Raw genomic sequence first — 13,697 nt, 5'->3', positions numbered from 1 at the left:
CTTTACCGCTGAAAGCAGATAAAAGCTGCTTTGTTTACTCACGTTACCTACGATGCCTCTGTTGCTTTTCCGGCTGAGAATCACACACTCCACCACACAAACGGCTAAAAATTGTTGATTTTCAATTAACATATCCGCTCATAGAATGTTGCTCCACAATTAGGAACAATATTCTTGCATGTTTAAAAATTAGACACTCAGACATAAATACACAGTCAAGCTTAAACCACCTTGCCCTCATTTCTGGGGCCCATAGAAATAGACAACACTGTACTAAAAAAGTCAGGCTGACAGCAGCTACATAGACCTTCATCACTTTGACATGAAAAATCATGTTGTTCTACTTTTATCAGATCTCAGGACATAAATAAGGTCTTGTTAATATTTTAGTTTTATAAAAATTTTAATCCACACATATTCTGATCGTTTTCTATGGGCAGCTCAGTTTACAACGTGATGAACGTTTTTTTCGCTGTGATATGAAAGTGAAAGGTGGCAGGCAAAAAAAAAAGTCAATATTTTGTAAGAGGTTATCTCTTCAGTACAGTGGATGCGGCTTTTTAATAGTTCAATAACGCAGATTCACTGATTTACAGATTTTTCTATAAAATTATTTACATAATATTTGCCTATCTGGGATTTTTTTTAATACTCAATTCCCCAAATATGATATTAAGATTTAAATTTCCCTATTTTGCCTTTAAATTTAAATGTAAGGACACAAGTTTCATAGATAACAAAATAAAGTCATGCGTGGGTGGAGATGCATCTTGGTTACAGGTCAATTTCCCACTTTGTCCTCCTGTTTCAAGCCCATGCATTGCCCAGGTGCAACTGCACAAACCTTCACGTGTAGCTTCACATATTTCAACAATCTCCCAGAAAAAACTGAAATCAAGTTACTTTTTAAAAAAAATCTAAAAGGATATTGAGAGTCATAATGTGGTTTACATTACAGGAACAGTTCAAAACGTTCTTGTCGAACCCACTTGAACCAAAGCTAACTCCACAAACATTTGTTAGTGTCTGGATTCTTACCGTTCCAGTGGTGCTCCGCGGTGGGACTCTGTCTCAGCCCGTCCAGACAGCGGTCCAGGGCATGCTGGATGCGGTCCTCTGTGCATGTGGTGTGCTGCATCTTCACCACTCAGGTACTGCCGAGAAGCATGAGAAGAAATGCCGTTTATTAACCAACAAAATAAATAGCGCCAAGCCCACTCATGTTTTCAGTGGAATATTATCTGGTAAATGTCACCGCAGTCATCGATCGTGTCACCTTAAAAAACACAGCCTCTCCCTTTTCATGGAGACGCTCCTGTGCCATCGTCAGCGCTTTGCATAAAGGCACAGCACCCGGTAAAGATGAAAATGAGGCCGTGTTGATACACAAACCATAAAGTGTTATTTCTCAGTGAGAGGAAGAACAAATGTATATGGGTTTTTTTTATTCAAAAGTTTAGTTGCTATAGTTACAAAGGCCACGCCATCCTCAAGCAATCCAAATAGCTTTAAGTTGACTTATTTGAACTTTTCCAGCGTAGTAACTAAACTTACTGCAACTTATTTCAAATCTTTTAAAAAGATAAAAATGAAATAGTGTTGCACATTTAAAAAAAATGAAGAAGTGAATTGTTGCTAAATATCGGAGAAGCTGCATATACTTCCAGAGCATCAAAGGCTCACATATGTGATGAACTTCACTTTTTTTTCTGCTTTCTATACCATCACTACATCTGTCTGTTTTTCTATGCACCAACTGAGGAAAACCCAGGTGTGGCAACTTGTTTCAGTTCTGTTATGAACACATCTCATTATATATGAAACAGTGATTTCTCAATCTTGCTCATCTCTCTGAAACCATAAACTGAGGCTTTAATGCGGCAGCTCGACTGCTGCAGCCTTTCCAAATCCAAACCAAAAACACCAACCCATATATCTCAGGGGAGAACAGAGGTCGGGTAAAAACAGACGTTTGCTAGAAGACCGCGAGTGCCCACTGATTTCGTGGCAACAGCAGGGGTTTCATTTTGTATAAATTCCCTTTGGTTCACGTTGACCTTTAGCCAGATCAGGCACAAAAATGTATTAAATATTTGTGATCAATAGAGGATCTTCAACGTCATTGAAAAGAGTAGTAAGTTACCAAAGTTAAATGTCTAATTTTTACCAGAAATCCATGGCAAGTACAGTGTGATATGTTGAAATTACAGATTACGGTGAAAAATACAAGATTTTTTAGGAATTCCTACTGTATTTTTAAGATCATAGCTCACTTCACTGAACCAGTGTTTGTCTGTACAAGGTCACAACAGAGATATCTGGAGAAATAAAGCAGTGGCTTAACAGTAATACAAGAGAAAAATGACTGTCAGTAAATATTTAAGTCACAAGCAAATAAAGGAAATATTTTTTTTTTCAGGCCTGTATTTAAAGGTCTTTAATTATAGCATTACTGAAAGCCCTCATTAGGCTCCTTTAAGGCTGCAGCAAACTTAGTAGTTATTAACCCATATTATTTATAGGGTTTATCGACCACAACTGCCCACAAATAGCTAAAATCCACGCCTACTTGAGACTTCCTTTGGTCTGAACAAAGTCACAGAGAATTACTAGATTTTAAAAATTAAAACCTGACAGAAAGTCTAAGAGGACATGGTGCCAATCTATTGTTGTTTAAAGCTGATCCTTATCTTGTAGGTTTGTGTAGCTGATTTAAAAATAATAATAAAATTCTGATTCAGTTCCATTTATGAATATACATAAACGTGTATGTAGTTTGGATTTGATCTGTGTGGTGATTACACAAGTCAGCTGTCGTTAAACTATCAGAACATTTTTAAGGGGACTGTCATTTTATAAAGACACTATAAAGTAACTATGTCACTTTCAGTTGTTTAAAAAAATTCTGTATAAATCAAATATGACTTAGAAGAAATTTGACTGTCTACTATAAGGCCTTGAAATTGGGCCTCAACCGTCAGAAAGTCATCACAACATCGCACCTTTGGCAACGTTTTAACCAGTGTTTCACTGAGAAGTAGATGGTCTAAAGAGCTCAGCAGATGAGCAGCTCCACCAGGTGTTTGCCAATTGCTGCTGGCTAGTCTGAAGGAGCTGACTGAGTCGCAAGCTGGTCTGTGCGGCAGACGCTCAGAAGCCTGGAAACTTCAGGTCCTAGGAGGAACCTTTTCCCTAAATGCGTCACTCGCTCCCCGAAGCGTTTGCACAGCTGAAATTAAAGGACTTTTCAAACATGCATGAAAGAATCAAAGTAACATTGCAGGTATGTTTTGGATGAGGGGAAAAAAGTATAGCATGATACAGAGGTCAGAAAAGTAGATTTTACACAATACTGCCCTTTTGATTAACATCCACCACTCTAAGTTGAAGAGTAAGAGACCCAATGATGCATTTGGTGACTTTTCTGTATATTTTTAACTCTTCTGGTGACTCATAGAAACTTTCCCAAAGCAATTCATTCTATATAAATACTCTAAAAAAATGCCCAGAACTAAGAAGCAGAACAAAAACTTCCTTAAGCCAGAAGAAAATCTTTTAAAGGCAATGGATTATAGAAGTGAAACAACTCATCTGTTTTTTTTTTTTTATTTTGACTAATTAAAAAAAAGAGTCATTCTCTGTTTTGAGAACGACTCTTTGTCTTATTTTTCTTTCTTAATCTAAGTTATAGCACCAGAGTGATCTGGTGCTATAGTTGCCAGAGTGAAGACACACAGAGACAGATTTAGAGATGAGTGATCAGTTGAAAAACAATTGTGTCAAGCTGCGCTCTCAAAATTTCCCCTGACACTGACAAATTCCCCACACTACATGAAAAGGACATAAAGCGTGACTGGAAAATGAAAACTGTTAATGAATTACTCACACGAGCTACACACTCCCACTCGGCCAGATAAAACCTTTACATACACATGTGCGCTATGCAGGTTGGCCTCTGGTGAAACGCTGCACATCATCATATGAGAAAAACAGATCAATCAGCTGGCAAGTAAAACTGAAAACAGAAAAGAGATCGGCCAGGTTCTCATCATCTACACACAAACACCTTACAAGTCTAAGCAAATAATAAAAAAAACAACAACTGTATTATGTCCAGTGGCTCAGTGTAGAGCAGGTGCACCATATGGAGAAGCTACAGTCCTCAATGCAGTTGAACACGGTTCAATTCCCGCCCACGGGCCAATTGCTGCATATCTTCCCTTTTCTCTTTCTGCCCTTTTTCCTGTCCAGTTACTTTTAACAAAAGGCCTCTAGTGCCATTAAAACCCATTTGGACAAATTCTAAAAAAAAAACAAATAATAAAATAAATTGTAATATTGTGTCTTGCTTTCATCCACAAAGCATTAAAAGAATCTTGACTAGCAACCTCAACATTAAAACAAGTGAAAATGTGTTTTTGTTACAAATCAGAAAATCTGTTTTTTCTTTTTTTTTTTTTTGGTAACCCCCCCCTCAAAAAAAACAACAACCATATTAACTACTATTAGCAGTGCATGACTTTTCTTCCCCTTGTATTTTTCTGAACACAGAAATTTCATCATTGATGCCCAAATGGAGTGCAGTATTAGGGAACGTACTGGCTCCACTTTAAAATCCCAAAATCACCTCAGCCATTCCATGCTTCATGAATACATGTCGAAGTAAAGACTCCAGTAATTAAACATATGTCAAGTATTACTTTCAAAACCTTTAACTTAGAGATAAAGCACAACCCTGTCTCACTAGAAAGTTTCCAGCAGATGAATGTGTTGACATAGCCAAAGGAGATTGGTGGCTTATAGAGGTGCAAAACTTGTGGGTTGGTAGTATTTGCCTGTTGGGTCCAAATGGCAAACTTTGTGTTTAATATTTAAGCTTGGACTTTCAAGTCAACAAGGAAGGGACATTAAAAATGTCATTTGAAGGAAACGACCCAAACAGGGTTCTGATGTGGTTCCGTGTCACGTCTTTGAACAACAGTCACCTGATGCTGACTGTTGCTAACTGCTCCTGTGTCAGATCATGGAGGACACAAACACTTCTAATAATATCTTCTATCATTCTAGTCAGATGTTTAAAATAAAGTCAGCAGAATCAGAGAGATGCAAGAACCAATCAAAAACCAAACTGTTTTTTTTTTTCTGCATCATGGCAGCTGATGTTTGTGGTTCATTCAGACTGCAAGACAGTCAGACAGTGAGACTTTCTCACTAGAAAGGAGAATGTGCTCCGTTTTATCTCAAGTGTTTTGTTCTGCAATAATTAGATTTGTAACTGTTTGTAGAATGGATTTTTTTAATAACCTTTTGGTATCAAGTAAGGTTCTGCATTCCATAACAACTTTGCTTTTAAATTGCTAAATACATTACCCATGCTAATTGCAAAAATAATAAGAAAAAGACAGTTTGAAATGTGAACTCTGTCATCATTTGGACTTTTTTTTTACCTAAATCTCTTGACAAGGACAATTATTAAGGGTAGAAAAAATATTTTGTATCCTGTTGCACTATTATATTTCTTAAATAGAAATCCTAACATTCTAACAGTTTTTATGGGGCAAAGTGTAGCTAAACCAAAGATCTAAAATAAACCACAAAGTTTAAACCGGTTCATCTGGAATAAAATTAAGAGCTTTACATACACTGTGTAGCTATTGTGAACTATTAACAGATGTCAAACAGCTGAAGGACACAAAGCTGAATCAGACAGCAGTGAAACTGTCTTCGCTTATCAACCTCTTACAACCATGTCGAATTCATGGTTGCTCAGATGGAGCGATGCTCCCGTTTTCAACATTCTTCCCCATTCTGATAATGAATCTCGAAATGAAAATTGTAATGTGTACAATGGGCCGTGTTTGAAATTCTCTGTAATTCCTAATTATAACGCCTGACGTTCCACAGAAGCCGTCTTTAGTTTCTCACACGATGATTATTGCTGTACTGTAAAAACATCCCAGCCACAGACCTCAATGCAGAAGCAGGACAGGAAGCGTCTGCTAATTCAAGTTCAAGAGGCCGCAAGAACCGAAACAACACTATCCCACCCTCGGCACTCTTTATTTCTTTTTTTTTTCCCTACAGCAAAACTGTTCAGCAACAATACCGTCGACGGTGTATGGAAACAGCATGGAAAAGCAGCACTTTTTCTGCGTTGTCCCTCCTCCCCGAGTTGTATTGTGTCTGAGATTCGTCCCGGATGGCTCTGAGCAGCGCCTACCGGCCGAGCGTGGCGGACACTTCTGCTCCGGGCTCCGGTCATTGTCAGGGCAGGACGGAGCTGGACACGAGCCCGGTGAGAGTGGAAGGAACTAATAAGTTACAGCTCTACTGACTCCTGCATCCAGGATGGGGTTCAATGAGGACATGTGAAAAATAATGAAGATGACAAGCTTTTGGATGGGGTAGTGAAAGTACAGTCACCAAAGTATGATTCTGGGTAAACTAGACTTTTTTTTTTTTTGCAACTTCTTTGAAAGCCTTCTTAAACAGATTTTTAAAAAAAAACAACATAATTGACATATTAGTAGTCAAAGTCTTTGTTAGTCACTTTCAAAGCAAATACACCCACCCTACTGAACATGACCTGGATCGGTGACTAAACAGCACTGTCATCACAAGGTTGTTTACAGAGTTTGGTCCTACAAATGTATGAGTCTGTGGCGTTTCATAAGAGGATGTACGATGTGCGTCCCTGACAGTCAACAAGCTCACTTCCACTTTTTTACAAGCTACACTCTGCAGAAGTCAGACAAAAACATGTCGCTGCCTATGATGTGACAGATTTCGCTAAGGTTTACCAGGGGCGTTGCAAAACTGTGGAACGGACTGTGATTTTGAAATTAATTTCGTAATATCGCTCTTGGCATTGGGTAAATGGGAGATGCTTGGCCTTGATATCCACTGTTTTTTTCACCTCACAGATGCAAACATCTGCCAAATCAATCAAAGCCATCCGTTTTGACATCGCATTATGTAAACAAGACAACATATTTGGTTGAGTGTTGAAAGAAGAGAGAATTTAATAGTAGCGGATTTAAATCCACCGTTTTGCTTCATCTCTATTCAAGCAGAGCTGAATAGAGATGAAGCAAAAAATTACTAAAGTTCAATGCAAGTCCAAGGCAGCACAAACCCCTTAAAGTTAACATAGAGTCTGAGATTTTCTTTTCAAATGACTGGGATTTCTCTGAGCTCCTTTCACACTGCTTCTTATTTTCCTGTGTTATGTTGGTATCTATAAAAGTATGTTTACATGGGTCCAAACCAAATTGAAACATCTGGTCCAGCTGCAATTAGGTCCAATGTGTCCAGTTAATGTTGTGTCCATTTTGCAAACACTATGCGTGATGGATTGAAGATTGAAAAGTGCACTGTCCAAATGTGATCCTTGTTTGGTATAGTATAGGGTATGAAGGGTGTAAAACTCAATGTTGGCCCAATTTCACACAACTTACATCAAGATTACACAGTTTTTGCAAGGGATTGTTTGACGTTATTGCTTTTTGTTATTAGATCTATTAATGATGTTACAAACATGGTGGGTTCACAACGTAGAACTGATCCATGTTACCAACAAATCTGTAGCAGCCTGGCATTGTTGGAGATCACAATTTGTCTGCCATACAGCCAAAAATGCTAAAGGCAAAGTTGTGAGACCGCACTCTTACAGCCATGAATAAAAACGCAACAAAGGAATAAAAGGCGGTGATGCAAAAGTGAGATCCTTTCTGGATCCTCTGTTACACAGTCCCACATCAAATAGCAGAGCATGAGTGTAAAGTCTCTGACTCTCTCGTGCTTTATAATAATAAGGACATGTATTTTCCAGACTAACTGAACTTTTCCAGCCGGTGTGATTCTCTCGTTCTCATTCTTTCTATTGAATCTTCTTGCATCTCCTCGCAAGCGACTTCCCACATCTCCCACTGATGCCATTACCAACTGCTTCCTAACAGGAAGACGACTTCCCTCCTTTGCTGGGGAAGCAGGTGCTTCTCTATTGTTGCAGTGTGATCACACTCCTAGATATGCTCCCACAGACCTAGAAGGACAAGATCTTTATACAGTAAGTGTCGCTGCCTTTTTTTTTTTTTTTTTTTCCCCGCTGTCGGCCCACAGAGCTCTTAAAGCCCCTTTCTCACTCTGCTGGATGTGAACTGGTTTCCTACAGCTTTAGGAAACAAACCCAGTCCAACTCCAAAGCCTGTCTGTAATCAAGGGCTTCCCTTCTGTATAACAACTGCTAACTGTGGGAATTTTTATTAACTAGAATGGAGTAAAGGGACTGAAAGACAGAGATCAACAAGGTAAATTTTCGTAAAAACATAAATAAATAAATGTAGTAAGTATGCCGGGCCAACAGGTGGCACTGTAACACTGCTACAAAAAAAAAAAACCGCAAACAGCGCCATTTTTGTTATGAGAATGAACCACATCCAGTAAACAGTGAGAGATGGAGATAACTTCAAAAAAGACGTGCCTCGCATGTACACAATGAAAAAAGAAACTGACGATTTAAATTTTTACACTCTGGTACTCGTTTCCGCAGATAAACCTAGTCTCGTCTCTGAGTGAACGGCGTCTTAAAAGAAAGTAGCATTTTGATGCTACAAACAAATGCACTGGAAAACTGCAATGAGATGCCACAACATGAAAACACACAACATTTCGCATCCCGGTGAGGTTTGTCTAATAAAGAGCTGTTCCACTGCCATCACCTCTTCTGGTTATTATTAACCCTGAAAACGAAGGTGAGAGAACTGAATTCAGCCTCCAGTGTCTGAACCTTGTACACATACGCAGATCTTTAATGAATGACACTAATAAAATAATAGAGTATCATTCCAAACATTGCATTCAAGCACTCCTTATAAAATTGATTATAATATTGCATATACTCGCAATGCAAGTATATTAATTCCAGTTTAATCTATTGTGCAGCTCTATTCCACAATGAATAGTTCTCCTTTAAAACGCAGGATTCAATTTTAAATTATGTCCTCAGTTTGTGAAAATACAACAAAAAAGTTTCTTTTAAAGCATTTTTATTCATACCAACACAGAGTAATCCAGTGTATATGTATTCATCAAATCTGGGCTGAATTAATTCCCACGGATATGAACTCACAGTTGGCGATTGGTGTAACTTTCACTGTATATTTTTTTCTCAAAATATTGCTGAAATTTCAACTTGTTCTCATTAAAAACTATTTTACAAACAGCCTGGTCTTATGAACTGAATGTATAATTATGCACATAATACACAAGCAGGTGCTTTGATTCCTGGAATCAATACAGTCAACCAGGATATGTAATATACAGAGTTAAGACATGCGAAGATGAGAAGACATCAACAATGAAGCTTAAAGAAGCGAATATCATGGGATATTAATCCGTCCAGATTGATTGCCACACTTTTTAAAGTGTATTATTCTACAGGAAGAATTATTTATTTAAGACAGTAGAAAGTGTTAATAGTAGTGGACAGACCATTGAACTCAACCCATAACCTTGTCTGTAATCTTATGTTTTTTCCTCGAGAGCTTAAAAAAAGCTTTTAAGAGGTATTTTTATTTAGGCTTAATGTAAAAAAAAAATGCTGAAACCTTTTTAAGCAGGTTGGTTTTTTTAAAAAATAAGCTTATCCTATTTCTTTGAGTCAAGCTTATTTTATAATAGGATGTGAAAGTGTGCAGAGGTCTCTCCTTTTACAGTGAAAGCACTTCTGTACTTACAGCACAGACAATAAAGAGTGCTTGTTTCACTGAGAACAGAAAGCCACTCTGTATAACATGTCTTTACTTCCTCTATAATCACTGATAAACAGATGAAAATTTAAATGCAAATGTTATGTCCAGGAATATTGAGTAATACTGCCTTATCCCAAACAGGACAGAGGAAAAAACAGGATTGACAACCTGTCCTCTTCATATGCATAAGCTTTACAAATTAAACAAATGGCAGAAACACAATCATGTCAGAAAGACACATGGTCGTGGTTTCGGTGTGATGCGGGAGAAAAATTTAGTACGCTTCCATCACCGCTTATTCTTTTCTTTAATAGCAACAGATGTACATAGTGCATGTGCACAGATGCACATGTTCACACAGACGGAGGCGCCGACCACAGCAGTATGTGTCGTAAAGGTGAGCGTGAAAGATTTCACCGATACCACAGTTGTAGCGACAAACAGGAAGCATTTATGTGAATAACACGGTGCCGCACTTGGATGCTGCCTTCACCTCAGTCGGATCGGTGTGGCAACCTCCTTCTCTCGCCTAATCTGATATCTGTGGTGGAAAAAAAAAAAAAAAAAGCGCACCATCTGTGTCAAAATCTCCTCCACACAAACAGGATTTACGGCAACGTTGTCTGTCCTGCCTCAAGGGGACTCCTACGGTTTTTATTTCTCAACAGTGGAAGATGGTTGTACCCAAGCTGATTGTGTAATTCAGAAAATTCTTAGAATTCCTTCCTGTAACTTGCAGCTTTGCACTTTTGAGGGCATTATGGTAAAGTCTTGAACTGAGACTTGTTACGTATTTAACCACAGTGATGAGAAAGTTGTTAAACTGCGGTTAAACTTGGACACAGAAATGTAGCATGGTTTACCAATATGTTCTCTCAAACAGCTTACTACATTCTGACATTTATTTGGAAGTTCGTACTGTATGTCTTTGACGACCTCTTTTGAACAACTTTCATGACACTCCATGACAAAAACATCAATGTCAAACACATTATTCAGAGCTCAATCAATAACAGGTAACAAGGTCCTTCAGCAGAGGTCTAAAGGAATGGTAGAAGACAGTTACAAAATCTATTAATGTGAGTCTACTTTCCTGTATTGGCTTGATTAGCTGCATGAATTTTATCACATTTCGGCAGCAGAAAAACAATAAAGTGAGAATGAGGGTTGTCACATTATCAACATTTTATGCTGATGACAAGGATACCATTCTGCGCAGGATTGTTTCTATTATCAACATTATCTATCTACATTAAGGCTAGAGCAACATGTAGCCACCATGTTGGGGGAAACTTTCTTTAAAAAAAAATACCTTAATGGTTTTGTAAACAGGGATCTGCCTCATGCAAATGTATACAAAGCAGCCTAATTCCATTCCTGGTCATTTTGAATCATGATTTCTTTGTTGATCAACTGCAGTCAACAAGGTAGGTTACCACGGGCTGTGACCAGTTTACTCTGGATCGTACTGAAATAAGACACAAAATTCTTCACTCTCTAAATTATCTCAGTTAATTGTTGTCAAATAGTACTCAATTCATTATGAGTCATAGTGACCTGTAGCTTTATTAACCAACAGAGATGTATTACTGGAGTACTGGGTGTTGGTACCACCCACCACGCATCAGTTCAGCAGTGACAAAGGGTAGAACAGGCAGAAGAGGAGATTTAAATGGATAATGTTGATTTATGCTATTCTGCATGTTTAATTCTTTGTTATTGCACACACATGAGCTTTACTGACCTTTTTACATTTCCTATAGACATTAGAGCAGGGCTGTCCAACGACCAGTGACCTGCAGCTATTAGAGGGGCCTCTGCTTCAGTACATCTAAATCTAATAGATCATCAGCAGGATTATGGAGACCTTTTCTGCATAGAACAGGACAGGCTAAGTCTTTATGTGTCAGCAATGCTGCTGCTGTGCCACCTTGTGAACCAGCTTGGGAAGATGAAACAGCTCAGTTATGTGGATTTTGAAACAAATGAATATTCGACAACAAAATATTAATTATAGCTAGATTTCATAGTGTTTTATCCAAGAAAGCTCTCCCTTCACCTCTTCTCAATCTAACAGTGTTTTGCATCGTTTCATTCCGCACACATGAAAAATGGCCAGCTCAATGAAAAACAGGTCTATGCTAGTGGCTTCAAACTCTAGTACATGTTATATACAGTTTAATTAAATCCTAGGCAAATTTATCAAGTTCTACAGAGGCCTGTCAACGAGCCTCCCATTTGTTGAAGAAGGAAAACATTTAAAACTGTGGTTCTCACATGTCTAACCACCTCAGTAAACTTTTAAGCTTTACAACCACTTTCATGGTGCCAGACTTTTTAAAACTGAAGTCAATGGCAGTAAACTTTCCTAGTTTGTTGCGTTTTCTGTCACAAACAGCAACAACAAATAAAAATCGTTCTTATTGGTACTTCATGTTCTCGGCCTGATTCTGTGGTCTACGTCCAAATTTTCAACAATGACTTTTCAAGAGAGGAACTGTAGGTCAGAAGGGATACATATGTGGGGATTTTTAGCACTTCCCTCTTATAGACAACAACAGCCCAAACAACCAAAATTCATGCATGTGTCTCCTGCTCCATCATGTCATCACTCATGAACAACCTACCCACAGATCTTCCTCTCTTCCACCTGTAGGCCGACTCAGATGAAGCAATCCCTTTTTCTGGAACCATACATCCAAAAACATAGAGGACATCAGACTCTTGAGGACCACAGTTAGAGAGTTTCACCCCTTTAGAATACTCTTGATATTGAAAAATAGCAAGTCCTCCTGGAAGGCTTAGACATATAAAAAGTAAGCAGTCAGTCCTAATTACTGTAGTGTTGTTTTTCACTACAATAATTATATTTTCACCAAAGTCGTCCCAGCAATCGATGCATGCACTATCGCAATCTCAAAGAATCCTCTTTAGATGGAAGAAATATCCATTCTTCTTCATTCCCAGCCCTTCACTTAATGTCAGCAAGTGGCCTTCACCAAGACTAGATGCTTTGATTCCTGCCACAATATTGTCTGACTCACAATTTGTGGCAACAAAGGCAATTCAAACAGGTGTATCCTCATGAAGTGGCCGGTCAGTGCAAGTCTAACTGATGTCCCAAACAGTGGAACATATCAGGTAGTTGAGGCCACCCAGCAACAGGAAGGTACAAGACAATCGTCACATTTTTTTTCCAGAAATGCCCACTTGTGACACCCATCAGCTCCTCTTTCCTGTTGCAGGTAAGCCACGCAAGAACTTCCGGGCAATGAACTTACACGTGCTTCTTTTTTTCTACATCATCTCGACTTCCTCTCTTTGATAAGTGTGAATCATAAATGGAGAAAAGGAGAAGTCTCTAAAATTGTTGTAGCACTTAGGGGGGTGGGGGGTATCTGCGTTTCCCCATAACAACACGGCTTTTAGCGGCACTTAATGTTTTGACAGTAAACAACAGAGGAGCGCTGGCTTTTCAAAACGTCTTGATGAGACGGAATAAGATGACAGCAGCCAACATTAAGTATATTTTTTGCAGCAAATCGTGTGCAATCAGAAGCCAAACTTAAATCCTGTTCACTATTAAACACAAGCTGTCATTTTTCATTCAACCGTCGCGACAACAAATTCGTCACCTTACCTGCTGTTCACTGCCCAGCCTCCATCGCCGTCTGCGTGTAGTTGAAGAATCAAATAAGTCCGCGCAAAAAGTGTGTCCTTATCGGCGTCGCTTCCATCCATTCATTCACTCACTAACTCACTCACTCACTCACCCGCCCGCTGCACAACTCAACAGCCTCAAAGAGCCACATCCTGGGCCGGGCCGGGCCGGGCCGAGAGGTTTCAGGTCAAACCAGAGAGGGATCAGCCCGTTATGCTCTCAATCCGCCGCTTTTCTGACTGCTCTGCGCTTCACAGGCACTTGCGGCTCAAGGCAAACAGGAA

General features: G+C 38.9%; 1 protein-coding gene across 3 annotated transcripts in view; it reads right to left on the bottom strand.

Annotated features, from left to right (window-relative positions):
• The window catches only part of pik3r5 (phosphoinositide-3-kinase, regulatory subunit 5), a 28,738-nt gene extending 15,041 nt beyond the window's left edge, over positions 1-13,697 (bottom strand). Inside the window, exons 1-2 of one of the 3 annotated variants that reach the window (XM_008414557.2) lie at positions 13,393-13,697; positions 1,039-1,154 (exon numbers count right to left, since the gene is read on the bottom strand). In XM_008414557.2, the coding sequence (XP_008412779.1) occupies positions 1,039-1,138 (100 nt within the window). In that variant the 5' untranslated portion in view covers positions 1,139-1,154; positions 13,393-13,697. Of the gene's footprint in view, positions 1-1,038; positions 1,155-12,379; positions 12,871-13,392 lie in introns of those variants that run through there. The other 2 variants (XM_008414575.2, XM_008414565.1) reach the window with 2 other exon arrangements.

Source organism: Poecilia reticulata, linkage group LG1, assembly GCF_000633615.1.
Source record: "Poecilia reticulata strain Guanapo linkage group LG1, Guppy_female_1.0+MT, whole genome shotgun sequence".
Lineage (NCBI taxonomy): Eukaryota > Metazoa > Chordata > Actinopteri > Cyprinodontiformes > Poeciliidae > Poecilia > Poecilia reticulata.
This window is presented reverse-complemented; position numbering and strand designations above follow the sequence as displayed.